At 42.2% G+C, this 27935-nt stretch overlaps 1 protein-coding gene and 1 long non-coding RNA gene across 7 annotated transcripts; one reads left to right on the top strand and one right to left on the bottom strand.

Annotated features, from left to right (window-relative positions):
- Positions 1 to 276: 276 nt before the first annotated feature.
- Positions 277 to 27868, top strand: pgap4 (post-GPI attachment to proteins GalNAc transferase 4). Of its 6 annotated transcripts, none has more exons than XM_062971864.1 (3): positions 7586 to 7711; positions 19986 to 20050; positions 22101 to 27868. In XM_062971864.1, exon 3 carries the CDS (start codon positions 22214 to 22216, stop codon positions 23399 to 23401), a length of 1188 nt encoding a protein of 395 aa, XP_062827934.1. In that variant the 5' UTR covers positions 7586 to 7711; positions 19986 to 20050; positions 22101 to 22213; the 3' UTR covers positions 23402 to 27868. The 6 variants fall into 6 exon arrangements, with proteins under 6 accessions (XP_062827931.1, XP_062827930.1, XP_062827934.1 ...); XM_062971863.1 differs by lacking the exon at positions 7586 to 7711 and adding an exon at positions 18337 to 18557; XM_008103454.3 differs by lacking the exon at positions 7586 to 7711 and adding an exon at positions 18337 to 18557 and having other exon boundaries at positions 19986 to 20139.
- On the bottom strand, positions 529 to 7521 carry LOC103277678 (uncharacterized). The gene is made up of 2 exons (XR_010003376.1): positions 7220 to 7521; positions 529 to 4440 (listed from the first exon to the last, which is right to left on the bottom strand). It is a non-coding gene; the product is annotated as an uncharacterized LOC103277678 (long non-coding RNA).
- Positions 27869 to 27935: the final 67 nt, after the last annotated feature.

The following is a 27935-nucleotide window of genomic DNA, read 5'->3' as shown; positions in this document are numbered from 1 at the left end:
AATTTAACCTGACAAGAAATGTGCCTGTATATTTAAATACATGATGTTGTGAGTAAAACAAACATGTTATTTTAAAGTAGTTTACTTGAATCTTTGTCCACTGAAAGCGTCTAATCAAAACAAGATATTTACGTGCCCAATGATCTTCAGTTACCCAATAAACTCAAGGAAAACTCCTGGAAACTCTGCTACCAAATAGGCTATGATCCTAATAGGTCATAATCCCCATTAGGTTGTGATCCTAACAGGTCATAATCCAATAGTCCAATAAAAACATTTAAAGCAGCTTGGGTGCGACAGCACAGTACTCCTAGCAACATTGGAGACAGGACTCAAAAAAGATTTTGTTGGATTGTGGCTTAATTAACCAGGTATGCAATTTTTAACAGACATTTTATAGACTGAAGTAAAACAACACACACCAAAGTCAACATTACAATATGTACTATTTTTTAAAATGAGAGCATTACTAATCAAGCAAGGAGGTAACCACGTTAATGTGTTCCAGTGGAAACAAGAGGTCCTGTGCCATCTTAAAGCATTTATTTATTTAAAGCATTTATATTCCACCCTTCTCATCCTGAAGAGGACTCAGGGACGAGCACAACATATATACGGCAAACATTCAATGCCGGAACATAAAATAAAGCATAAATATATAAACATTAAGATCAGTTATCAATGCCGCAGTTACTCTTACAATAATAAATAAAATATCTCAAATTAAACAGTTAAAATATAAGTACAGTAGAGTTCCGGTTATTCGACATAAACAAGCGGGCTGAATGTCGAATAACCGGAACTGACGGATAATAGGTAAAGGTAAAGGTTTCCCCTGGTGTTAGGTCCAGTCGTGACCGACTCTGGGGGTTGGTGCTCATCTCCATTTCTAAGCCGAAGAGCCGGTGTTGTCCATAGACATCTTCAGCTCATGTGGCCAACATGACTGCATGGAGCGCCGTTACCTTCCCGCTGGAGCGGTACCTATTGATCTACCCACATTTGCATATTTTCAAACTGGTAGGTTGGCAGGAGCTAGGGCTAACAGCGGGGGCTCATTTCGCTCCTGGGATTTGAACCTGGGACCTTTTGGTTCGCAAGTTCAGCAGCTCAGCGCTTTAACACACTTCGCCACCGGGGCTCCCGACAGATAATAGGGAGGCCCTATTATCCCTCCCGGCAATCCGGCTCAGGGAAGCACCCTTTGAGCGCTGCTGCCTAGTAACGCTCAAGGGGTGCTTCCCAAGGGGCGGGTGCTTGCTGAGGGATGGGGCTCGTCCCTACCGTGAGCGCTTGGCCAGGAAAGCACCCTGTGAGTGCTGCTGCCTAGTAATGCTCACGGGGCACTTCCCAAGGGGGCAAGTGGTTGCCAGGGGACGTGGCTCATCCCTATGACGAGCACTCAGCTCAGGGAAGTGCCCCGTGAGTGCTGCTGCCTAGCAACGCTCACGGGGCGCTTCCTCCTCCCTCTCCCTCTCCTTCTCTCGATCTCCCTTTGGCTCAGCAGCGCTCCCTTCCTTGGGCTGTTCCAGGGAGGAACTCAAGAGAAGGAGTGGGAGAGGGAGGAGGACTTTTCTCTCCCTCTTTCCCTGGCTGCCCCAGGAAGATGCAAAGGAGGTGGTGGCGGCACAGGGGGAGGCAGAGGCAGCCATGAGCGCAGCGGCGGTGGCGGCGGTGGCTCCCTCTCAGGCCTCACTTCCCTCCTTGCCAAGCCCCGGCGGCGCCTCGAATAATACGGAGTGTCGGTTAACTGGAACTCGGATAACCGGAACTCTACTGTACAATAAAACAGCTTAACATACATTCAATCCAACCAAAGTGGGCTGATAGAAAAAAAAGTGGCCAAAAGCAGCAGGCAGCAGGTAACAAGCAGCAGGCAAGGTGTTAAAGAAGCCGTGGAGACATCCCACGCAGATGTTCCGGTGGCTGGGCAGTGAGGCCATTTAAAGTAGCCGCATGGCAAGGCTGCAGGGACTGTGGAAGCACTCCATGCAGATGTTCCGGTGGCCAGGTGGTGGGCGGTGAGGCTGTTTAAAGTAGCCGCAAGGAAAGCACCAAATGCTGCTGCTATGAAAGTTATAACTGTGCTTTAGGTTTTTTCAGATTGCTTGCTACATTCAACTGTAGTGCCAGGCAGGACTAGTGGGTCAGGTCCAGGGAGGGCCAGGAGCAGCAAGGGGTAGGCAGATGTCAGGCAGAAAGTGTCTCTCAGAGTTCCGGTAGTAGAAAGGGTTGCCTGACAAAAAGGGGCCTCCAGGGCAGGAGGGGGGGCCAGGCTAAGCTGGAGAGCACCCCTTTTGCCTCCCTCCTCACCAGGAGACTCCAGAGCGCTCCCTGCTTCCGCATCTGTATCCTTACCTGGGGCCTGGGCCTGGCCCTACCTAGGTTGTCCTCCACGGCAGGCACAGGTAAACCCTGCAGGGCACTCTCAGGCTCCCTCCTGGGCAAAAGTGACTTAGGGGTCCCTGTTTGTGGGGCAAGGGGAGGCTGTCTCCCCTTCTGGGGTCCGGGCCTGCCCTCTCCTGGCATTGTTGTTGTATGCCTTTGAGTTGTTTCCTATACACTGTAACCATAAAGAAACATATTAACAGAGTTTTTGAGGGCAAGATTTCTTCAGAGGGGTTTGTCATTGCCTTCCTCTGAGGCTAAGTGTGTGTGACCTACCCAAGGGTCAGCCAATGGGTTTTCTTGGCCGAGTGGGAAATCAAGTCCTAATCTAATGCTTAAATCAGTATATTAGCTTTCAGATGCAACTACGCATTTGGAAATGACTTTGGACCCAAGTGTGAAATAAATGGTGGGCTTACAGAAAGGCCCTGAAATACTGGACACAAGTAGAGTCCAATATTCAAGTAGATGTGATGCTGGCAGAAATTGTTAAGGTTACATTTATGATGCCATCAGAGTTTATTTGCTGGGAATGCCGGGCAACCATTTTTTTAAAAAAGGAAAATAATTACAATATATGGTAAGTGCAGCAAGTTTTGTCTATGCTTGGAAACTGAAGATACCAGTTACAGTTATTCCAACATACAACAAAGAATGGTTGATAAATATTTGTGAACTAGCTGAGATGGACAAACCAACTGTGCTGATTAAGGAGAAATCATTGACCAACTTCAGGAAAGACTGGAACTTATTTATCTCAACAATGATGGGAGCATTTATCGATTTTAGGATTTCTGAATTAAAAGAGTGTTACCAAATGTAGAACTGTGGAAATGTATTTGTTTTCTGTTTGTGTTCTGATGTAGGTTTGTAGTTAGCAGAAGCAGGTAGAATATTGCTGCCCAGTTTTAGTATTTTATGTCACAACATCTTGCTTGTTTGTATAACTATTGATTTTCTATTATGTTCTGTCTTTTTCTAATAAAAATCACTTACAAAAGGAAATTTAATGTAATTGGCTTGAGAGAGAACCTGATAATTTTGGAAGTGACTCTGGAATTAAATGTAAAGTTTAATCGAAATTTAAATGTCATGTGGTACAACTAGGTATCAAGTGGATTCAAGTGTAAGATTGGGCATAAGATGTCATTAGGCATTTGGAAATTACTTTGAATTCAAGAATGAGCTTAAATGTGAATTTAAATGGCACTTAAGTGCAACTAAGTATTTGGAACTGACTTTGGATTGAAAGGTTAGACTGCAAGGCTGCCCGCTATCACCAATTTTGTTTGCTATGGTGATAGAATTATTTGCAAATGCCATTAGGAAAGATAAGAATTTATAAGAGGTAGGAATAAAGGAAAGGCAGAAGGTAGGCTTATTTGCTGATTACAAAATATTATTTATTTAAAATATGGTTGGTAAAATGATTAGGATAAAGGATCATTTAGAGATATTTTTTGGGGGGGGGGGAAACGGGTTTACAAGTAAATTGGAATAAATCAGAAATGATGTTATTTAATTGTACAAAGAAAGAAGAGACTTTACAGAACAAGGTAATATGGGAATTAGAATCAATAATAAATTAAAATATCTGGGAGTAACTATAACAAAGGACTTAAAAGAAATGGAAGTGTCTAGGATTCTGGGATTCAATCTTATACCTGTGAAGGAACCAAAGTTTAAAAATGTATCCCTCCCTGACTAGAGAGAAGTACGCAGTGCTTTTGGCCTCGTAAACAAGCACTTTCTGTCTTTGTAGAAAGTTAAGAAAGTGTATGTAATCAGCCAGCCAGTCGATAGAGTATATCTAAAGAATTTCGGCACATACAAGCTGTCAGCCTCTTCACATCCGTGAATGAAAGACGTTTCTCTTTGCTCTTGGGAGCTTGTTTTCTTCCGTAGCGTCTCCCCTCCTAGACCCATGGAGTCTGAGCTGTTTCTGCTACACCTGGATCCAGAGAGACTTCCAAATATCAAGTTGCACCTAATGCCAATGACTGTGTCCAAGATTCTGGGATTCAATCTTATGCCTGGATCCAGAGGGACTTCCTGTTAGGGAAAAGTACCAAAAATAGCAGAGCATTCAAAAATACAAATAGGATACTTTTAGTTGAGCATTCAGCTCACAGCAAGCAGAGCATGAAGTGTGGCTGGAGAATTTAGAGCTTAGGAGACAAAGATGCAGAGTTCAATCTTTAAAGTTACAAAAGGTTTATTTATAAAAAATAATAAACTAAATTTCTTAACAGTAAAGAACTGAGTCTAAGCTACCCTCTAACACCATCTCTTTTGGGGTTCAACAAAGAAGGAAAATTCTCCAAGCACTACATTTCTCCTGACACACAGAAGCAGAGAGGTTTCAATACTAAGATGTAAAAACCAGAAGTCTGAAACAAAGGCAGGCAGCTGAAAAGAATCTATTCTATATAAACAATCAGAAGGAGAGCAGAAAGAGACAGAGAGAACAAACAGATACATTTCAGCTGTCATTCAGGAGTGGGGGGGGGGGAGAATCCCTCAGCTTATTCCTAAACTAACTGTTCCTCATTGAGGACTGCAGACTTGGGCAATATGGGGTTGAATTCCAGCACTTCCAAATATCAAGTTGCATCTAATATCATTGGTTGTGTCTAGGATCCTAGAAGTTAATCTTATGCCTGGATCCAGAGGGACTTTCAAATACTTACCTTGGTTGCCTTCTGGTGCCATTGCAATCCCACCTCACCCTTGAATGCAGAGGGACTGCCAAGGATCTAAGGGTGCAGCAAATGCCACTTGAATGCAACCTTATGCCTGGATCCAGGGGGACTTCCAAATATCAGGTTGCATCTAATGCCATTGATTGTGTCTAGGATTCTGGGATTGAATCTTTTGTCTGGATCCAGAGGAATTCCCAAATATCAAGTTGCATCTAATACCATTTACTGTGTCTAGAAATATAGGATTCAGTTTTATACCTGGATCTAGAGGGACTTCCAAATATCGAGTTGTATCTAATGTCATTGACTGTGTCTATGATTCTGGGATTCAATAGGGGCCGGGCTGTGGCACAGGCTGGTTAGCAGCCAGCTGCAATAAATCACTCTGACCAAGAGGTCATGAGTTCGAGGCCAGCCCGTGTTGGGGTGAGCACCCGACAATTAAAAAAATAAAATATAGCCCCTGCTCATTGCTGACCTAAGCAACCCGAAAGATAGTTGCATCTATCAAGTAGGAAATTTAGGTACCACTTATATGTGGGGTGAGGAGCCCCGGTGGCAAAGTGTGTTAAAGCACTGAGCTGCTGAATTTGCAGACCGAAAGGTCGCAAGTTCAAATCCAGAGAGTGGAGTGAGGGCCGCTGTTAGCTCCAGCTTCTGCCAACCTAGCAGTTCGAAAACATGCCAATGTGAGTAGATCAATAGGTACCGCTCCGGGGGGAAGGCAACGGCGCTCCATGCAGTCATGCCGGCCACATGACTTTGGCGGTATCTACGGACAACGCCGGCTCTTCGGCTTAGAAATGGAGATGAGCACCAACCCCCAGAGTCAGACATGACTGAACTTAACGTCAGGGGAAAACCTTTACCTTTACCTATATGTGGGGAGGCTAATTTACGACACCATAAAAATCATCCAGCCGCCCTTGGAATGAGGAAGTGGCCGTCGCAGTGGATGATGAAGCAGCTGCTCCCCCTGTGGCCGGAATCAAGCATACCCTCAGGAAGCTGGAGAAGGTTTAAATTGCCTCTGTCTGTCTCTGTTCTGTTATATGGCATTGAATGTTTGCCTTATATGTGTGCAATGTGATCCGCCCTGAGTCCCCTTCGGGGTGAGAAGGGCGGAATATAAATACAGTAGAATCTCACTTATCCAACATAAACGGGCTGGCAGAATGTTGGATAAGCGAATATGTTGGATAATAAGGAGGGATTAAGGAAAGGCCTATTAAACATCAAATTAGGTTATGATTTTACAAATTAAGCGCCAAAACATCATGTTATACAACAAATTTGACAGAAAAAGTAGTTCAATACGCAGTAATGCTATGTAGTAATTACTGTATTTACGAATTTAGCACCAAAATATCATGATGTATTGAAAACATTGACTACAAAAATGCGCTGGATAATCCAGAATGTTGGATAAGCGAAAGTTGGATAAGTGAGACTCTACTGTATTGAAAACATTGACTACAAAAATGCGTTGGATAATCCAGAACGTTGGATAACCGAATGTTGGATAAGTGAGACTACTGTATTGAAAACATTGACTACAAAAATGTGTTGGATAATCCAGAACGCTGGATAAGCGAATGTTGGATAAGTGAGACTCTACTGTATTGAAAACATTGACTACAAAAATGTGTTGGATAATCCAGAACGTTGGATAAGCGAATGTTGGATAAGTGAGACACTACTGTATTGAAAACATTGACTACAAAAATGCGTTGGATAATCCAGAACATTGGATAAGTGAATGTTGGATAAGTGAGATTGTACTGTACTGTAAATAAATAAATACAGTAGAGTCTCACTTATCCAACATTCGCTTATCCAACATTCTGGATTATCCAACACATTTTTGTAGTCAATGTTTTCACTATATCTTGATATTTTGGTGCTAAATTCATAAATACAGTAATTACTACATAGCATTACTGCGTATTGAACTACTTTTTCTGCCAAATTTGTTGTCTAACATGATGTTTTGGTGCTTCATTTGTAAAATCATAACCTAATTTGATGTTTAATAGGCTTTTCCTTAATGCCTCCTTATTATCCAACATATTCGCTTATCCAACATTCTGCCGGCCTGTTTATGTTGGATAAGTGAGACTCTACTGTACCTGGATCCAGAGGGAACTTGCAGATACTTGGCTGCATCTGGTGCCATTGAAATCCCACCTCAAATTTGAATGCAGAGAGGGGCTGCCAAGGACCAGCAAATGCCTCTACTTGAATGCAACCCTATGCCTGGATCCTGGGGGATTTCCAAGCACTCAGCTGCCTCTGTCACCATTGGAATTCAATCTCACACTGGACTCTCTGTGTGTGTGTGTCTTTCTCTGCCCCTCGTCATAATGCCTGGCCCTCCTCCCCTGTAATTCCTCCTCCTCCTCCTCTTTCTGCCTGGCTGCTGCTGCTGCTGCTGCTCCTGGCGGCGAAAGGGAGGGAGGTAAGGAGGCTCCCGGCAGGGAGGCTGAGCAAGCCCTCTTTCTCCACTTGGCGTGGAAAGGCCAAGCCGCAGAGCCGGCGCCAGAGGAGAGGCGCCTTCTTCGCCAAGGGAAGAGGAGACTTAGGCGGCCCCGCTGGCTTCGGATTGCGAGGGATCCCTGCAGGTGAGCAGAGCTGCCTTCCCCTTGGACCCCTCTCCGCCCCCGAAGGGAGAGAGAAGACAGAGCCAGCTCCCTTTGAGGAGGCCAAGGGGCCCAGAGCAGGGCCGTTTCTGGCCATACCCAAGGCAGACTCCCCCCAGTTGTTGCTTTTTGATGCCCAATGTGTTCCCTTTATCGTCGTTGCCTTCCTGTGACCCGGGGGTCAGGGAAGAGTTTGTATTTATTTACTTTTTAAAATTCAATTCAGTAATATGGATTATGTTGTGCCAAAGTCTTCCCTAAAGTGTGCGTGTATATATATAATATAATATAAATAATATATACATATATGTGATCATATTTATATATACTGTATACAGTAGAGTCTCACTTATCCAACATTCTGCTGGCCCGTTTATGTTGGATAAGTGAATATGTTGGATAATAAGGAGAGATTAAGAAAAAGTCTATTAAACATCAAAATAGATTATGATTTTGCAAATTAAGCACCAAAACATCATGTTATACAACAAATTTGAAAGAAAAAGTAGTTCATTACACATTAATGCTATGTAGTAATTACTGTATTTATGAATTTAGCACCAAAATATCATGATATATTGAAAACATTGACTACAAAAATGTGTTGGATAATCCAGAACGTTGGATAAGTGAATGTTGGATAAGCGAGACTCTACTGTATATGGTTTTATTATGTTTAATATCAAAACATACATATGTGTGTGTTTTTAAAAAAGTGTATTATTGTTATATACGTTTTATATATATAGAGAAAGAGAATTTTAAAAAAGCTAGTACATGGGTGCATTTTGTTTGTGTGTATGAAATACAATATTATATCTAATATATCTGCCCATGGATGCATCTTGTGTGTGTGTGTATATATATACAGTAGAGTCTCACCTATCCAATATAAATGGGCCGGCAGAAGCTTGGATAAGCGAATATCTTGGATAATAAGGAGGGATTAAGGAAAAGCCTATTAAACATCAAATTAGGTTAGGATTTTACAAATTAAGCACCAAAACATCATGTTATACAACAAATTTGACAGAAAAAGTAGTTAATTATATATTAATCCTATGTAGTAATTACTGTATTTACGAATTTAGCACCAAAATATCATGATATATTGAAAACATTGACTACAAAAATGCATTGGATAATCCAGAACGTTGGATAAGTGAGACTTCACTGTATATATAAAATATAAATAATATATACATATATGTGATTATATATGCATGGAGCGCCGTTACTTTCCCGCCAGCATGTTTTCAAACTGCTAGGTTGGTAGAAGCTGGAGCTAACAGCGGGTGCTCACTCCGCTCTCCAGATTCAAACCTGCGACCTTTCGGTCTGCAAGTTCAGCAGCTCAGAGCTTTAACACACTGCACCACCGGAGGCTCCAGATATGAAATACAATATTATATCTAATATAATTTATATAATATAGACATATTGTTGGAATTCAACCCCACACTGCCCAAGTCTGCAGTCCTCAATGAGGAAGAGTTAGCTTTAGAACAGGCTGAGGGAATCCCTCCCCCCAACCCCTGAATGACAGTTGGAATGTACAGTAAAGTCTCGCTTATCCAACCTTCACTCATCCAACGTTCTGTATTATCCAATATGTTCTGTATTATTTCTCTAGGCAGCAATGTGCAGCGGGCCAATACGCCCAACAACACAACTGCAGCCATGCTCCCAAACAAATGGCAAACTTATAAAACATGATGTCTTGGTGCTTAATTTGTAAAATCGTAACGTAATTTGACATTTAGTAGGTTTTTCCTTAATCCCTCCTTATTATCCAACATTTTCACTTATCCAACGTTCTGCTGGCCTGTTTATGTTGGACAAGTGAGACTCTACTGTATTTGTTCTCTCTGTCTCTCTTTCTGCTCTTATTCTGATTGGTTGTGTAAAATTGATACTTTGCAGGTACATGCCTTTGTTTCAGATTACTAATTTTTATGTCTTAGTGTTGAGATCTCTCTGTGTCAGGGGAGATGTAGTGCTTGTAGATTTTTTTTCCTCTTTTGAACCCTAGAGAGATGGAGTAGCGCAGACCCAGTTCTTCGCTATTAAGAAATGTAGTTATTATTTTTGTAAATAAACCTTTAAAGATTGAGCTCTGGATCTTTGCCTCCTAATCTCATTCTTTTCCGGACACAACACTTCATGCTTTGCTTGTTGTGAGCTGAATGCTTTCTCTCTCTATATATATATTTAATATAATAGTTATAAAAGAGCATTCAGCTCACAGCAAGCAGAGCGTGAAGTGTTGTGGCCGGAAAAGAATTTAGAGCTTATATAATGTCAAATATGATACGAATGGCTTTACAAATATATTACTATTAGATACATAACGAACGTATGTAGAGTTTTAAAAAACATAGCAGAATCCATGGGTGCATCTGACGGGGCCAAAGTTTTTTAAAAATAACCAGAGAGGAAATGACGCAAGCTGCCAGTGCTTTGGTCTGTGGTTTGGGCTCGTAGACAAAGCATACCTAGTTCATACAACAGGATGCATAGACATAAGTAGAAAATGGAGAAGTAGAGCTTTTACTTGTTAGGAAAGTGTGGTAAGGTTTCTCAGAATTGTTTATAGTGATGTATAAAAGGGAGCCAAAACCTTTGTACTTGCAGACTGCTCACCTCTGTGAATAAATATTGAGACTTTTCTCTCCTACTTGGGAGTTTGTGATTCTTGGCGAGTCCTTCCTCCACCAGCTCTAAAACCCCTTTGGGGGTTCCACTACATATCCACACTTTAGAGATAATGCAGTTTGATCATCCTTTCACTGCTATGACTCGGAAGTGTTATGGAATCATGGGAGTTGTAGTTATGCAAGGTCTTTTGCCTTTTCTGCCAAAAAAAGTTCTCGTGCCTCACCAAATGATATATTCCAAAGTTCAATGCACATGCACACACATGTATATGTATTGAATCTTGGGATTTGTAGTTTGATGAGACACCAGAATTCTCTCTCTCTCTCTGTGTGTGTGTGTGTCAATAGATAGGCTGGGGGAGGAGAGATTTTTTCAAATTAAAGGAGAGGGTCGTAATTAATAGATGTAGTTTGGAGAGGAGGGATATGGCGTGAAAGTTAATATACTGTACTCATCATAGGCTATCACTCATGACCAAGTATGATTGCCTTCCAAGTATAGGATCTTGGCAGTGGGTCCATAGGTGACTGTAGAGACTGGATAATAAACTGCACTTAAACAACATACGGAATGCAGTTTGACCCCACTTTAGCTGTCTTGACTCAATGCTATGACATCCTGAAAGTTGTGTTTTCTAGAGACACCAGCATTCTTTGGCAGAGAAGGTTTAACTACAACTTCCTGGTTTCAGTAATATTTTTGAGCTATGGCAGCGAAAGTGCTTTCAACATGCATTACTTCTACAGTTTGGATGCACCCATAGGTTGAGCATCCTTTATCTGAAATACTTGGGATCAGAAGTCTTTGGAATTGTTTAAATTCTGTATAGATTCACAAGTTATAATATAGTAAGAATAACAATAATAATGCATTCATAATCATTATATAATGATAATGATAACTAGACAAATTATCTTGGAGATAGAACTCATGTCTAAAGGTGAAATCCATATACTGTACATATATAGCGTGAAAGCGATTTTTAACAAATTAGTTTTAATAATTTTGTACATGGAGCAAGGTTTTGTGTACACCGAACCATCAGAAAACAAATGTGTCACACTCTCAGCCACCCATATGGAGTATTTTGGAGTATTTTCTGAATACAGGATCATCAACCTTTATTGACTCTCCCCAGGATAATAGATGGAGGCAAAGTCCCTTCCAGGCAAATACAATGTTAAGTCCCCCCCCCCCCCCAAACTGCCTTTTAAGAGTGGGATTTTTGCCTTTTTATATACACAACTTCTTGCTTTCTTTGTTTGGGGGAGTGTATTCCTTTTTCATCTATATTTAGAGCTGGCTATATTTAGAGCCACTGTAAGGCACACTCGGTTGGATCAAAATGAATCCAACAGTTTTGACTCTTCTCGGCATCAGGGTGTGTTTTGTTTCCACTGTTGGTGGATTCCTTTGTGCTGCTTCCTACAGGGAGTTTGCTGCCTAATAAAAGCTTGGAACATTTACATTTTGGACATCTGTACTTCAGATCTCCTGGATGAAACTGTAGTCCAGAAGTAACTTCCAAGGGTGCATCTCGACTGTAAAATTAATGCAATTTGACACCACTTTAACTGCCATGACTCAATGCTGTGGAATCAGCTGAGTGGTAATTCGATGAGGTGCTTGCACTCTTTGGCAGAAAAGGTTAAAGACCTTGCAAAACTACAACTTCTAGAATTGCATGCTCCAACTGAAGCCAAACTAAAACACAGTATCAAAACTCTAAACTTAAGGTTGCATCTGCATTGTAGAATTAATGCAGTTTGATCTCACTTTAACTGCCATGGCTCAATGGAGTTGTAGTTTGATGAGGCACCAGCCTGGTTTGGCAGAGAAGGCTAAAAACTTTGTAAAACTACAAATCCCATGATTTTATAGCATTGAGCCATGGTAGTTAATGGTGTCAAATTGCATTAATTCTACAGTATTAATGCACCAAGAACTCCGAAGATGAACTTACCTAAGCACTGAAAACTAAAATACAAAAGGCTCAGACACCCTCCAATTCAAACTACAATGACAGAAAACTATTATTCTACCATTACAGTTCCTAATAAATAATCCTACTAGAATTATTAGTGAACCACCCGTGATTGAATCATTAGACTTCTTATAGCTCAAAAATCCATTAACGGTTTTCAAACTTTTTTTAAAAAAAAATCCTCAATCAGTTGACTTATTACTTAAAATATATATTTATTTGGGAGTATTTAACAATACATGTTTCAGTTGTTGAGGCTTCAGTCCATTTTCTTGCTGCCACCATCATTTATTGAAGAAGTAATCCATTTTTACTGGCTTGCTGTGAGTTTTCCGGGCTGTATGGCCATGTTCCAGAAGCATTCTCTGCTGACATTTCACCCACATCTATGACAGGCAACCTTAGAGGTTGTGAGGATGCCTGCCATAGATGTGGGTGAAATATCAGGAGATAATGCTTCTGGAACATGGCCATACAGCCCGGAAAACTCACAGCAACACAGTGATTCCTGCCATGAAAGCCTTCAACAACACAATCCATATTTACTAACTAGTCCTTTATTCATAATGTCCTGTAAAAGCATTACAAAATGTACCTTTTTTTCTTGGAGCAAGAAATCCTAGGCCAATTGCTTTTTGCTTGCTTAGAAATTTGCCACATATGGAAGAAGGAGCCTCTCCTGTTCTGTTTTAAATTAATTTTTGATTCTTTTATAGCAGTGTTACATCTTTGACTTTGTTTTACTGGAGTTCTGTTGGATTTAATTCCTGTAAGCCGCTCATGGAATTTTAATCAGTTGACTGCTTATGAGAATTGATGTTTTCCCCCTCAAAATATCTTATTTTGACCTCTGGTGACCATCATCTCAGTCCAGAAATGCCTCTGTTCTTAAAATAACAGCTGTCCAAAGTGAAGGGAGCAGGGGAGGGAGATCTGCTGGTATTTATATATACCCCTCTTCTCCTTTGCCCAACTTCACCTGTATAAACTACCTTTAATCCCCAAAGATCTCTGCCTTTTAAGGTGACCAAATCTTTTTCTCAGAAGGTGGAGTGAAGAATTAAACATTAAAATTAGAAAGGGATAGAATGTGGTCTTTGCCTCCAAGTAGTTCACAGTGATACACTTAGCTGTTTATTTAAAAGTTATTCCTGGTCTTCAGTGGGGCTATCTTTATGATAAATGTGTGTACAATGTAGAAATAGATTGCAAAGAGAAGTTGCTTAACTTTTATTTCTGGGTAAACAGTACGCACGCATAGTATGGGTAAAGTCCATATCTTCCTATATATGGTAATCTTCTTGCATGTCTTTCAACCTATTGCATTAATCAATTTTTAATGTAATCTAAAACAACACATAAGGTCAAACTATAAAGAAGAAAAACAACCTATACCAAGACTACAACTATACTAGTATAATGGAAAGGAGATTCCACCTGAACATTAGGAAGAACTTCCTCACTGTGAGAGCTGTTCAGCAGTGGAACTCTCTGCTCCTTCTTTGGAGGCTTTTAAGCAGAAGCTGGATGGCCGTCTGTTGGAGGTGCTTTGAATACGATTTCCTGCTTCTTGGCAGGGGGTTGGACTGGATGGCCCATGAGGCCTCTTCCAACTCTATGATTCTATAATATACTAAAAGAAAAAGAAAATGGGAAGACAGATGACTTCTGTTTAACATCTTTATTAATGACTTGGATGAAGGTTTAGAGAGCGTGTGCTTATCAAGTTTGCAGATGACACCAAATTAGGAGGGATAGCTAACACTCCAGAGGACAGGATCAGAATTCAAAATGATCTTAACAGATTAGAGAGCTGACTGGCCAAAACTAACAAAATGAATTTCAGCAAGGAGAAATGTAAGATACTACACTTAGGCAGAAAAAAATGAAATGCAAAGATACAAAATGGATGATGCCTGGCTCGACAAAAGTCCATGTGAGAAAGATCTTGGAGTCTTTGTGGACAACAAGTTGATCATGAGCCAACAGTGTGATGCAGCAGATCAAAAATCCAATAGGATTTTGGGATGCATCAAAAGAGTATAGGAACTAGATTGAGAGAAATCATGGTGCCTCTCTATTCTGCTTTGGTTGGACCTCACCTGGAATACCATGTCTAGTTCTGGGCACCACAGTTCAAAAGAGATATTGACAAGCTGGAAGGTGTCCAGAGGAGGGAAACTCAAATGATCAAAGGTCTGTAGACTATGCCTTATGAGGAGCGTCTTAAAGAACTGGGTATGTTTAGCCTGCAGAAGAGAATAATAATAATAATAATAAAACTTTATTTATACCCCGCCACCATCTCCCCAACGGGGACTCGGGGCGGCTCACATGGGGCCATGCCCAAGACAATACAATAGACAAAATATAAAAACAACATATCAGAATGCAATTAAACAATGCAACAATAACACTACACAATACAGAACAAAAAAGCAGAACGTAGCATAACATAACAAGGGCGGGCCGCATGGACACAAGGTTAAAAACTCGGGGTAAGAAGAGATAAGAATAAAACCATGGGAACAGGGTCTACAGAATACATGTTGGGGAGAGAAACACAGGAGGTATATACAATTACTCTCTGAAAGCACACCGGAAGAGCCATGTTTTTAAAACTTTCCTAAAGGCTAAAAGAGTGGGGGCTAGCCTGATCTCAATGGGCAGTGAGTTCCACAAACGGGGGGCCACAGCAGAAAAGGCCCTCTCCCTTGTTCCCACAAGGCGGGCCTGTGATAAAGGCAGTGGAGACAGGAGGGCCTCCCCAGATGAACGAAGGGCTCGGGCAGGTTTATAGTAGGAGATGCGGTCACGAAGGTAGGCGGGTCCCAAACCGTTTAGGGCTTTATAAATGATGGTCTGCACCTTGAATTGGGACCGGAAAATGAACGGCAGCCAGTGGAGCTCCTTAAACAAGGGAGTAGATCTCTCCCTGAAACTCGCTCCCGTTATTAATCTGGCCGCCGAGCGTTGGACTAGTTGTAATTTCCGGGCCGTCTTCAAGGGAAGCCCCACGTAGAGTGCATTACAGTAGTCCAGTCTAGAGGTAACTAAGGCGTGCACCACCGTGGTCAAGTCAGACTTCACGAGGTATGGTCGCAGTTGGCGCACAAGTTTGAGTTGTGCAAAAGCCCTCCCGGCCACCGCCGACACCTGAGCCTCAAGCGTCAACGCTGAATCCAGGAGGACCCCCAAACTGCGGACCTGTGATTTCAGGGGGAGTGCAACCCCGTCCAGCACAGGTTGCCACCCAATACCCCGATCCGACGAGCGACTGACCAGGAGGGCCTCTGTCTTGTCGGGATTGATCCTCAGCTTGTTCCTCCTCATCCAGTCCGCCACAGCGGCCAGGCACTGGTTCAGCATCCGAGGGGCTTCCTTGGAGTCAGATGGGAACGAGTAGTGGATTTGCGTGTCATCTGCGTAGAGATGGCAACGCCCTCCAAAACTCCGGATGACCTCTCCCAGCGGTTTCATGTAGATGTTGAAAAGCATGGGGGAAAGAATAGACCCTTGCGGGACCCCACAGGTCAAAGGCCAGGGGTCCGAGCAGGTGTCCCCCAGCTTCACCATCTGGGAACGGCCCTCCAGGAAGGACCGGAGCCACTGCAAAACAGTGCCACCAAGCCCCATCCCAGACAGCCGTCCCAGAAGGATACCATGGTCGATGGTATCGAAAGCCGCTGAGATGTCCAGGAGAACCAGCAGGGTCACACTCCCCCTGTCCAGTTCCCTGCGGAGGTCATCCACCAAGGCGACCAAAGCCGTCTCGGTACTGTGCCCAGGCCTGAAGCCAGACTGCGAGCGGTCCAGAAAATCAGTGTCATCGAGGAACCCCTGGAGCTGCGAGGCAACCACCCGCTCCAGAACCTTGCCCAAAAATGGGAGGTTGGAAATTGGTCTGTAGTTGTTACATACGGATGGGTCTAACGAGGACTTTTTAAGTAGCGGTTTTACTACCGCCTGCTTAAAGCAGGATGGAACTGACCCCTGGCACAAAGAGGCATTAATTATAGTCACAAACCAATCCAACAGCCCCTCTTTGGCCAGCTTAACCAGCCAAGAGGGACAAGGATCCAGAGCGCAAGTGGTCGCCCTCACAGACCCAAGAATCCCCTTCACGTCATCAGGAAGAACAAGCCGGAAAGAATCCCACAAGATCGAACAGACAGGTACCTCGGTTACCTCCGCTGGAACTACAATTAAACTGGAGTCCAAGTCACGGCGTATCTGAGCAACTTTGCCTGCAAAATGGTGCGCGAAATCGCTGCACCTGGCTGCCAAGTCATAGGGGAGCCCCTGGGCCTCAGGAGGCCGCAGAAACTCTCCCACAACTCTCGAGAAGGTCGAGAGGAGGCATGATAGCCATGTATAAATATGTGAAAGGGTGTTATGAAGAAGAGGGAGCAGGTTTGTTTTCTGCTGCCTTTGAAACTAAGACTCAGAGCAATGGCTTCATATTACAGGAAAGGAGATTCCACCTGAATGTTAGGAAGAACTTCCTGACTGTACAAGCTGTTCAACAGTGGAACTCTCTGCCTCAAAGTGTGGTGGAAACGACTTCCTTGGAAACTTTTAAGCAGAGGCTGGATGGCCGTCTGTCGGGTTTACTTTGGTTTTGCTTTTTCTACATGCCAAAGGGCTGGACTAGATGGCCTATGTGGTCTCTTCCAACTCTATTATTCTATGATTCCAAAAAAAAAGATGGACTAGAATATATTTTAAATACATTTCTGCATATTATAACACATATTTTGGTGCTTCGAGTATTAGACTTGTTTCTGAGTAAATTTGACCTCCTGATTCCAAAACCAGCACCAGTTCTCCCCTATCAGGTTTAGTTTTTGAGATACAGGACATATGCCATATACTAATTGTCATCTGCTTGCCTATAGAAAACCATGAAAATTCTCTTAAGAAACTAAAGCTGATGCAGTACAATTTTCTGAATCAACACCCCAAATAATCCCAAGAACAGGCTTTATTATTTAACCCTAGTATTCCTCAAATCCTGCTATTGGTGATTCAAACCAATAATCCCTCAAAAACCATTATTAATTCCCAACACTTATTAAGACTATTGTAATGACTTTTGCCTAATAAAAATAATCTATTTATCCATTTCACAAGGTTGTACATGGCCTTCAACTCCCAACTTACAATGACCCTAAAATGACCCTATCAAGGTAGTATTTTGGGAAGATTTGTTCAGATGAGATTTGCCATTGCCTTCCTCTGGGGCTGAAAGAATGAGACATGCCCATAGCCTCCGGTGGCCTAGGGGATAAAAGCCTTGTGACTTGAAGGTTGGGTTGCTGACCTGAAGGCTGCCAGGTTCGAATCCCACCTGGGGAGAGCGCGGATGAGCTCCCTCTATCAGCTCCAGCTCCATGTGGTGACATGAGAGAAGCCTCCCATGAGGATGGTAAAACATCAAAACATCTGGGAGTCCCCTGCGTAACGTCCTTCCAGATGGCCAATTCTCACTCTAGAAGCAACTCAGGTTGCTCCTGACACGAATTTTAAAAAAAAGTCACCCGATTGGTTTTCCTGGCCAAGTGTGGATTCAAATCTTGACACCAAACTCCCACAAGCACATTCCCTATCTTTGTCAGTCAAAATGTAATAAAAACAAATTAAATAGCAAACAATTAGCTTCCTTTTTGTGATTTTGTTTGTTTGTCAGGAATGACTTGAGAAACTGCAAGTCATTTCTGGTGTGAGAGAATTGGCCATCTGCAAGGACGTTGCTCAGAGGACGTCTGGATGTTTGATGTTTTACCATCCTTGTGGAAGGCTTTTCTCTTGTCCCCACATGGGAAGCTGGAGCTGTCAGAGGGAACTCACCTGCCCTCTCCAGATTCAAACCACTGACCTGTCGGTCTGCAGTCCTGCCAGCACCAATTGCCCCAACGGGGTCTCCTTTTGTGTCTTCAGGCTTCATCCTGAAGAGTAAGACTAAGATCAGCCACCAACTGAAAACGAAACACTTTGGAATATTCCATCTCCTGTGTTCTATTTTGGTTACCATTTACCCTGTGTCAGAGGAGCCAAAGAATGTAGAAGCTAAAACATCTTCTGATTATACTTTCATATTTCTACTTTGTTAACCAATATTATCTTTCCTTCATCAATTTCCAGGACAAGCAGAGTTTCCTCCAACTGAAAATTAACTAGATAAAGGTAGTGCAGAAAAACAATCTAGTCTGGGATCGCCCTGATTAAGTGTAAGGTCCATCAGCTGAAAGACCAAAATAATATATATACATTTTTGCTTCCTTTAATTTCTGATTTGCTGAACTGAGTAAATAGATGGATAGGAAAATCAAAGTGAGTGAACAAGATTTATTTTAATAAAATGGGATAATGGAGAGTCAGTATGGCGTAGTTGTTTGAGAATTGGACTTCAACTATAGAAACCAGGGTTTGAATCCTTGCTCAGCCATAGAAACCTACTGGGTGACCTTGAGCAAGTCACACTCAGACTCTGGAAGGTCAGTGTTAAACCTGCTCTGAAGAAATTTTGCAAGGAAATCCCATAATAGGTTTCCCCTAGAGTCACTATGAATCAGAAATGACTTGATGCCACACCACAACAACATGGAATAAAGACAATAGTAGTTCATAAACTTTTGGAGATTCACTGTTCCCTATAGTACAGTGATTCTCTACCTGGAGTCCCCAGATATTTTCAGCCTACAACTCACAGAAATCCTAGCCAGTTTACCAGCTGTTAGGATTTCTGGGAGTTGAAAGCCAAAAACATCTGGGGACCCCAGGTTGAGAACCACTGCTGTAGAAGCTCATGAAGGTGTTGGCCCTCTCTCTCGAAAAATGCACACACACAGTTTTCCATTTTTGGGGAAAATAGACCTTGACATTTGGGAGTATTTTAATGTTTTAGGAAATTTTTCCCTGTAGACTCATCTTGAATGAAAAAACAAATACATGAAAAAACCTTTTTTTTTTAAATGATGGTTAAAATACTTGTCACCAGGCTACTAAAGTAAAAGCAAGGGAAAATTTCATGGATTCTCTTTAGTATTATAATTTATTTAGTAACCTTTTGGAATGACTGGATCCTGTGTTTTTAGTTTTCTTATGCGCAAGAAGGAGTCCAGAGTTTGCTGACATATTAAATAATAGTTGAGGAAAAGGAGCTTGGGAATAAATACTAATCATGCTCATTTCCTATGAAATGTCTGGAAAATGGCAAAATACCAAGGACAGAAGTAGGATTGTATCTTTGGGAGAGAGGTGAAATGTGAGTATTGACATCTCAAGAATCCTGCACCTCCATGAACATTTTCTTCAGTCCCCAAATTTCTTGTACAGTATTGTGGAGAGCGAGATGCAGAATCCAGTCATTCCAAAAGGCTACCAAATAAATTATAATAGCAAAGGGCATGTCCAGGAGAGTGTGATACCTAGAATCATACCTAGAACTTTCTGTTTGCTTCTTCTTCTGCCTTTTTTTTTTTTTTTTGGATGTCTAAAATGTATTTCTAAATAATCAACTGAAGTTTAAGTTACTGCAATGAAATGGAAATTTTAATTTGGAGAGAAAGATTCTTACCTGCTAGGACCATACATATTTTGCTCTTTCCCTAGGAAATATATATCCGGAAAGAAGACTGCACTTGCCAACATTTTGTTACGGGCCTCACTTGTTCAATGTAAATGTCGACCAATGTCTTGGACCCTAATCTGATTTTACTGAAGACAGACCAAATTTACTGGAAATGATGCACTGAATCATTCACAAGTAATAATGTGTCATTCTTTCTCTGTGTTAACATGTTCTTAACATGTTATGGTTCTCAGTATTTTAGTTGCTTCAAGGCACTGAAGGCTTTCAATCCAGAATTTTCATTTGGAAAATGATTTTGCCTTCACGTGCACACAGAATATACAAACTCAATGTGGAAAGACATGGGGCTGCTTAAAAAGTACCTGTTCCTCCAGATCTCCTTTTCTTTGCAATGTATGGTATCACCTCTAACACACTGCGTATTGCTACATCTCCAACTTGAAAAACCTGAATTGGCACATTGAGCCATGCCTGTTTTAACAGGCAGCTCTGCTCCATATCTATCTGTTCTCTCTTTAATCATGTTCTCCCCCGCACAGAAGATTCTTCCAAGAGCTCTGTGATTTCCAGAAAGCAGGGGCAATTGGAGATGATATTTGCATATGTCAACTTGTTCAATTGTTGTGTGCCTTCAAGTTATTTCTGACTCTAAAGTGAACCTATCACAAGGTTGTCTGGAACGGAGTGTGTGTGAGTTATCCAAGATCACCCAGTTAGTTTCCATGTCCAAGTAGGAAATTTATTTTATTTATTTATTTACAGTATTTATATTCCGCCCTTCTCACCCCGAAGGGGACTCAGGGCGGATCACATTATACACACATAGGGCAAACATTCAATGCCCATAAACACATCAAACAGAGACCGAGACAGACAGACACAGAGGCAATTTAACCTTCTTCTGAGGGGATGTTCAATTCTGGCCACAGGGGGGAGCAGCTGCTTCATCATCCACTCTGATGGCACTTCCTCATTCCAGGTCGTAAATTAGTTAAACTTGCCTCCCCACTTTTTTATAAGTGGCACCTTATTTCCTACTTGATAGATGCAACTATCTTTCGGGTTGCTAGGTCAGCAACGAGCAGGGGCTATTTTTTATTTTTTTTAAATTTGATGGGTGCTCACCCCACCACAGGCTGGCCTCGAACTCATGACCTCATGGTCAGAGTGATTTATTATAGCTGCTCAACAGCCTGTGCCACAGCCCGGCCCCAAATCCTGGTCTCCAGGGGTCTTAGTCCAATGCTCACATTACTACACTATGTTAGCTTTCATATGTACATTTATCACCTGTAACATATGGTGTTCCTACACCTGATCGCCTTCCAAAGAGATTTGTCTCTATGCAATTAGAGTAGCGTTTCTCAACCTGTGGGTGGGGACCCCTGTGGGGGTCGCAAGAGGGGTTCAGAGGGGTTGCCGAAGATCAGTATTTTCTTTTGGTTATGGGGGTTCTGTGTGGGAAGTTTGGCCCAATTCTATTGTTGGTGGAATTCAAGGGCTTCTTTGATTGTAGGTGAACTATAAATCCCAGCAACTACAACTCCCAAATGTCAAAATCTATTTTCCCCAAACTCCACCAGTGATCACATTTGGGCATATTGAGTGTTTTGTGTCAAGTTTGGTCCAGATCCATCATTGTTTGAGTCCACAATGCTTTCTGGATGTAGGTGAACTACAACTCCAAAACTCAAGATCCACCAAACCCTTCCAATATTTCCTGTTGGTCATGGAAATTCTGTATGCCAAGTTTGGTTCAATTCCATCATTGGTGGAGTTCAGAATGCTCTTTGATTGTAGGTGAACTATAAATCCTATCAATTACAACTCCCAAATGACAAAATCAACCCCCCCTCCGTATTCAGATTTGGGCGTATTGGGTATTTGTGCCAAATATCCTGCATATCAGATATTTGCATTACAATTCATAACAGTAGCAAAATTACAGTTATGAAGTAGCAATAAAAATAATTTTGGCGGGTCACCACAACATAAGGAACTGTATAAAGGGGTTGCGGCATTATTAAGGTTGAAAACCAGTGAATTAGAGGATGTGGTAGTAGTTTAAAGATTGCAAAAACAGTATTTGTTTTGAGAATTTTGGTAATAATTTATGTGTTTTCCTTTCTTTGCAGAATCAAATCTAATGAGTAGCTACAAGGAACATTGCTTCAGAAAACAATGATAGGCTGAATGAAATACTCGGGGCTTGAGCTTATAGGTTGCCACCCACTGCACGTTCTTAGCCATGTTCCCACAAGGATTGCTGCCTTGGGGGAAGTTCTGCCGTTGGTCCAACCCATGGATGCATTTCCTGGCCTTGACAATTGCCACATTTGGCGTGCTAGCTCCGCTAACTTGCCAGCAGCTCCTCCATTCTTACTTTTATGTGCGACGCTGGTACTTGAACCCCATGAGTCAAGATTTTATCCAGAAGAACCAAGAAGAGGGTATGAAGGCCCTCCGTTACTTTCAGCAGCTGCAGATCTCCAATATGCCAAAGACATTGGTTGGTGGGACTTTGCCACCCCAGGTGCTGCTGATCACCATCATCACAGTGCAGAGGAACCTTGAGTTCCACTACGTGCTGCAGGTGGCATCCCGCTTCCACCGCCTTCTCCAGGAATGTGGGCCCCCCTGCCAGTACCACAAAATCTTAATCTGCAATGTGGACACTGATCCTGACAGCCACATGGATGCCAACTTACTTGCCAGGTTCTTTTCTGTAGTGAAACGCTACAGTGAAGAACCTCCAGAGCCTCCAGTGAACCGCTTTGAAAAGGAGAAGCGGGATTACATCTATTGCCTTGTGAAATCACTTGATCACTACAATCCAGATCATATTCTTCTGGTGGAGGACGATGCTGTCCCGGAGGAAGATTTCTTTCCAGTGTTGCATCACTTGTTGCAAACACGGCTCTCTAAGTCGCACCTCCAGGATGCCCTTTATGTGAAACTCTACCATCCTGAGCGACTACAGCATTATCTCAACCCGGAGCCCATGAGAATCCTTGAGTGGCTTGGAATAGGCATGTTTTGCGGCCCACTGCTGGGGTTTCTGTACACTAGGGCATCCAGGCGCTCTAGTCTGAGTTGGCCCATCTTGCTATTTTTTGCCTTTTATAGCATGCTGCTGGTAGAGCTAGTGGGTCGGCATTATTTTTTGGAGCTTCGCCGCTTGGCCCCTTCGTTCTACAGTATTGTGCCTGCGACCGAGTGCTGCACTCCTGCCATGCTGTTCTCGATCCCGTCTGCCTACCGTGTCTTGGAATACTTTCATAACCTACAATGCCGCCAAGGCTTTGCCAAAGATACCGCCCTATACTCACTACTGCATCAGAAGGGGGAGCAGGCATTTGTGGTGGAACCCAATCTAGTCAGACACGTGGGGATGTTTTCTAGTGTCAGGTTCAATGATCATCCAAAATTAATTTGAAGAGCAATTTACTGTTGAAGAGTGAAAAGGAAACAGAGCACATTGGGTGACATCTGCAAGGTGGATATTGCTTCTTTGACTGTTTGGAAGTAAACACACCCATATATAAAAACCAAGTGTGCTGAGAAGGTTTAGTGAACCCTTTTCCCTGAAATGCTTAGGAGTAAGTAAGGGTGGGGTATCAACATATAACCCTACAGTTATTGAATTTCAGTAGCCACCCTGCCTCACTATTGACTGGATAGGGTTGCAGTTCAACAACATCTTGAAGGCTGCAAGTAGCCATTTCTGGTATAGAGGTACAGTAGAGTCTCACTATCCAAGCTAAACGGGCCAGCAGAAGCTTGGATAAGCGAATATCTTGGATAATAAGGAGAGATTAAGGAAAAGCCTATTAAACATCAAATTAGGTTATGATTTTACAAATTAAGCACCAAAACACCATGTTACACAACAAATTTGACAGAAAAAGTAGTTCAATATGCAGTAATATTATGTTGTAATTACTGTATTTACGAATTTAGCATGAGAATATCATGATATATTGAAAACATTGACGACAAAAATGGCTTGGATTATCCAGAGGCTTGGATAAGCAAGACTCTACTGTATATCATGAGTCAGGACAAAACTGCCGTGAAATATGCTGTTAGCAATGCAAAACGGCACTCCTGTAATGAGAGCAATCACACAAATCACTGTGTAGCACTTGTAGCTTTTGTGAAGAGCTTGTTCTTTATCTGTCAGCGAGCAGTTGGGTGGGAACACCACTTCTTGAAAAGATGAACACGTACAACTGATTTTAACAGGCACATTACCTTCCTTGGGAGGATCAAGTTGTCTTTACACAAAACAAAATCTTTTATAGCAGCCTTAGCCTTTGTGACCCACAGGTAGCCATTTTTAGAAGAAAGGGTGGGCTCATCGAAATCATAAGATTTATTTTTATCGAGCATCTGCCTTGGTAGCACAGTCCTCCTACGTTGCATTCAGTTTTGTTTGTTTTGGCGGATGTGGTGCCTTTCTGCCATGGAAGTTCATCAGTTTCAAATGCAGTCAAGAGAGTGCTTGAGTCAAGTTGCACATTCTCTGTGTTGAAATCCTATCTGCATTTAGCTACAATCACCCTCTGGAGATCTGGAGGTGCTGGCTCATTTTTGTGCCATTGTTTTCTTTTTCCAGCATACTTTGCCATGGATACACCTACACACATCTTTAGTAGCATTTTCCACCAGTTGCCCAACACTGTTATTTGATCTCTTCCAAAGATAATCAAGTGTCATCAAAGGCTTTCATAGCCAGAATCGCAGGGTTGTTGTGTTTTTTTCCGGGATGTATGTCCATGTTCCAGAAGCATTCACTCCTGACGTTTTGCCCACATCTATGGCAGGCATCTGCAGAGGTTGTGAGGTATATACCTCACAACCTCTGAGGATGCCTGCCATAGATGTGGGCAAAACGCCAGGAGAGAATGCTTCTGGAACATGGACATACAGCCTGGAAAACACACAACAACCCATAATCAAGTGTCCTTTAGAAGGATAGCTTTCTGCAGAAGTAATGAACCTGCAGGCGTCCAGAAGTTTTTGATTATGCTATATCTGGCCACTAGCCATGCTGGAAGGAAATGATAGAAGTTAGGGTTCAACTACATAGATGTTCCTCATCCCTGACTAAGCAGATAAGTGAAAGTCAGACTTTTTCAGGAAACAAATACAGTTAGCTCTCCGCATTTGTGAGTTTAACTTCTGTAGATTTGATTATCCCTTCATTTGATCAATATGTTCTTTTTAGGACAGGCATGGGCAAACTTCGGTCCTCTGGGTGTTTTGGGCTTCAACTCCCACAATTCCTAACAGCCGATAGGCTGTTAGGAATTATGGGAGTTGAAGTCCAAAACACACGGAGAGCCGAAGTTTGCTCATGCCTGTTCTAGGACCTCCAAAATGACTCAGTGATCATCTCCCACTGGAATTGCCCTGGAAGACATAGAGATTCCTACAGAGGTTGTTTCACAGGTGGAAATTACAGTGTGTTTTTAAAAGTTTGCCCTTAACCCTTGCAAACGTGAAGGGCCTACTGTATTCTTTTCCATCTCTTGCTCCAGGTGCTAATCTGACCTCCATTGGCTTTCTTAACAAGAAGTAGAAGTGCCTTATCTAGCTAACACAAGCTTCTGGGAAGCATTTTTTGTCTTGTTGTACACTCTGATAATCCAGATGAACAGCAAATATGTCTTACACTGACCTTTTCTTTGTTTTCTTGAATTGCTATGCGTTGGTGTGTACACAAGATAATACTTTTCCATTGTATTTCCTGACGTGTGGTAAAAACGTTTCCTTCCCAGGTGGCAGGATGACACAAGTTCCTCATTTTCACCCTGGACGGGATGTGAAAGTTTAGCACAAGTTAGTTTTACCCTTCGTGGTAGAGAATTTTGTGGAGACTTACTCTACATGCCCGATGAGGAGATTCTCTGCACCAACGGACATTTAAGATAGTGGAGAGCAAATCTTGTGCCTCATAGGTGAGACAGAAAGTTCTCATTTCAAAACTTCAGTCATAAGCCTTGCTTTGAATCAGGATGTGGCTTGGATCAAAGCAATGCATACCCGAGAACCATAAAATGATTGTGTTTTTGAGTTTTAGCCATTAAGTGCCAAATGGATTTGTTTCCATGGGGTGATAAATCCATTCTGCTGTTACGGTGCCACATCTGATTCCAACTGAGTTTCAGCACAAGGAGAGGTCTCGTATAACTTGTAAGGAGCCATCACGAAACAGCGTATTTGTTACCCCCATGGCAAGTGTCTCCCACATGCTCTTTCAGCCTTCAATGAGGCAGGCTTCCAGGCTCTTGAGCTTTGGTGCTCTTCCCCTTGCCTATCATGACTAGAACATAAAGTGCTCTGAAAATGACACAAGCAAACACATGCCTCAAGAAGCACCTGAAGTATATGTTTCCATCCCCCATGTGACGTTCTGCTTTCTGCATGTGGCATTTGGCAACCCAGCTATAGAGGGAGCAATTTAGAAATGCCAGGATGCAACCGGTACTATCCAAAGTGATCTTCGCAACATGCCAATCTTAAAACTGGTTCCTTTTTCCCTTTCTTACCCTAGTCCTTTCACTTGCTGCCTTGTTTACCTATAGCTGTGGTTCTCAACCTGTGGGCTGTGACCCAGCAGTGGGCCACGAGAGCAAAAATCCGGTCCGTAAACATCCTTCCTCTTTATTTATTTTATTAATTTTATTTCCATTCCTTTCCGCAGAGCTGACCATTACATTGGATAGACCCCATCAGATCTAGATTATTAAATACGGATTTCTGGGGGCAAGCAGATGGCAACTACTGGGTGGCATATGTTTTGTATCAGAAACTAGAACTGATGTAGTCTATCCAATGCAATTTTTTGGATCAGCTCCCCAAATAACCAAACCGAATCTAAAGATGACCAAAAACTGATTCATAACCCTTTTGGTACTAAGATTGGAGAGTTGGTCCTGGTCAAAAAAAGGTTGGGAACCACTGACCAATAGGTAAGAGAATATTCTCTGGTCCATGAGACATTTTGAAAACCCAAGTCTCACCCAATGAAGCCAATGGCAAGGAATTATGGATGTAGACATTGAAAGGATTTGGGGGCCTAATGTTTTCTATCTGCAAGCAGCCATCACGAATGGAGGGAAATGCATTGGGGCAACTGCAGTATTGACCTGTGATAAAAGTTTCCAGCTAATTTAGTTTAAGGGGTTGCATCTGATGTCTCAGAAGGGGAGATTGGGGTCCTGTCAGCATTGGCCTGGGGTTGATGGGAATTGTAATCCAACATCATCACCTGTGCCATATTGTCCATCCATAATGCATATGACCAAACAAACCATTTTTGCCTTGCCCAGAAAACCGTGTCAGAACTTTCACCTCAAAATGTCAGCAAAACATTTGTTATCACGCATACATATTTATATATACAGTAGTTGGAACTATAGATAGATATTATTTACTGATCTGAAGCCTGATCTTTCAGAGCAGTTGGCTTAATCACAACCCAAAATGCTATTTTACAAACTTCATTTTCTGTTTTGTAGAACCATTTTGTTCCCTTTTGGAAATACGTTGCTGACCACAGGGGGTTGCTATAGTACTGCAACGGCTTGAATGTAAAACTGAATTCTGAACAGAATGAGCTCATTTTACATCCGATCGGTTAATTCAGACTTACTGCTTTGGAAGTTCAGGGAAAGCCTGGCCTCAAAAGAGGGTTTTTTAAAGAGAAAATGGTGATAGTAATGACCCCTGTGGCAGTTAACAAGACAAATCCTGTTCTGAAATCTGACATGAGCTGGCAATGGGGTCAGCAATCTCCTCGGTCATGAGAAGTCAGCTTTCTTATTTTCAATACATAGGTTTTGAAAAAATCTAATGATTTAACATTGGGGTTACAATAAATCAATTTAAGAATAAATTGTGTCTGTGTTTTTATTTTTCTTGTTTACGATCCAAAGGCAAACCTATCTCGGGATTTTTTGGGA

The sequence above is a fragment of the Anolis carolinensis genome, chromosome 2 (assembly GCF_035594765.1).
Source record: "Anolis carolinensis isolate JA03-04 chromosome 2, rAnoCar3.1.pri, whole genome shotgun sequence".
Lineage (NCBI taxonomy): Eukaryota > Metazoa > Chordata > Lepidosauria > Squamata > Dactyloidae > Anolis > Anolis carolinensis.
Note: the sequence above shows the minus strand (reverse complement) of the source record. Positions and strands in the feature narration are given on the sequence as shown.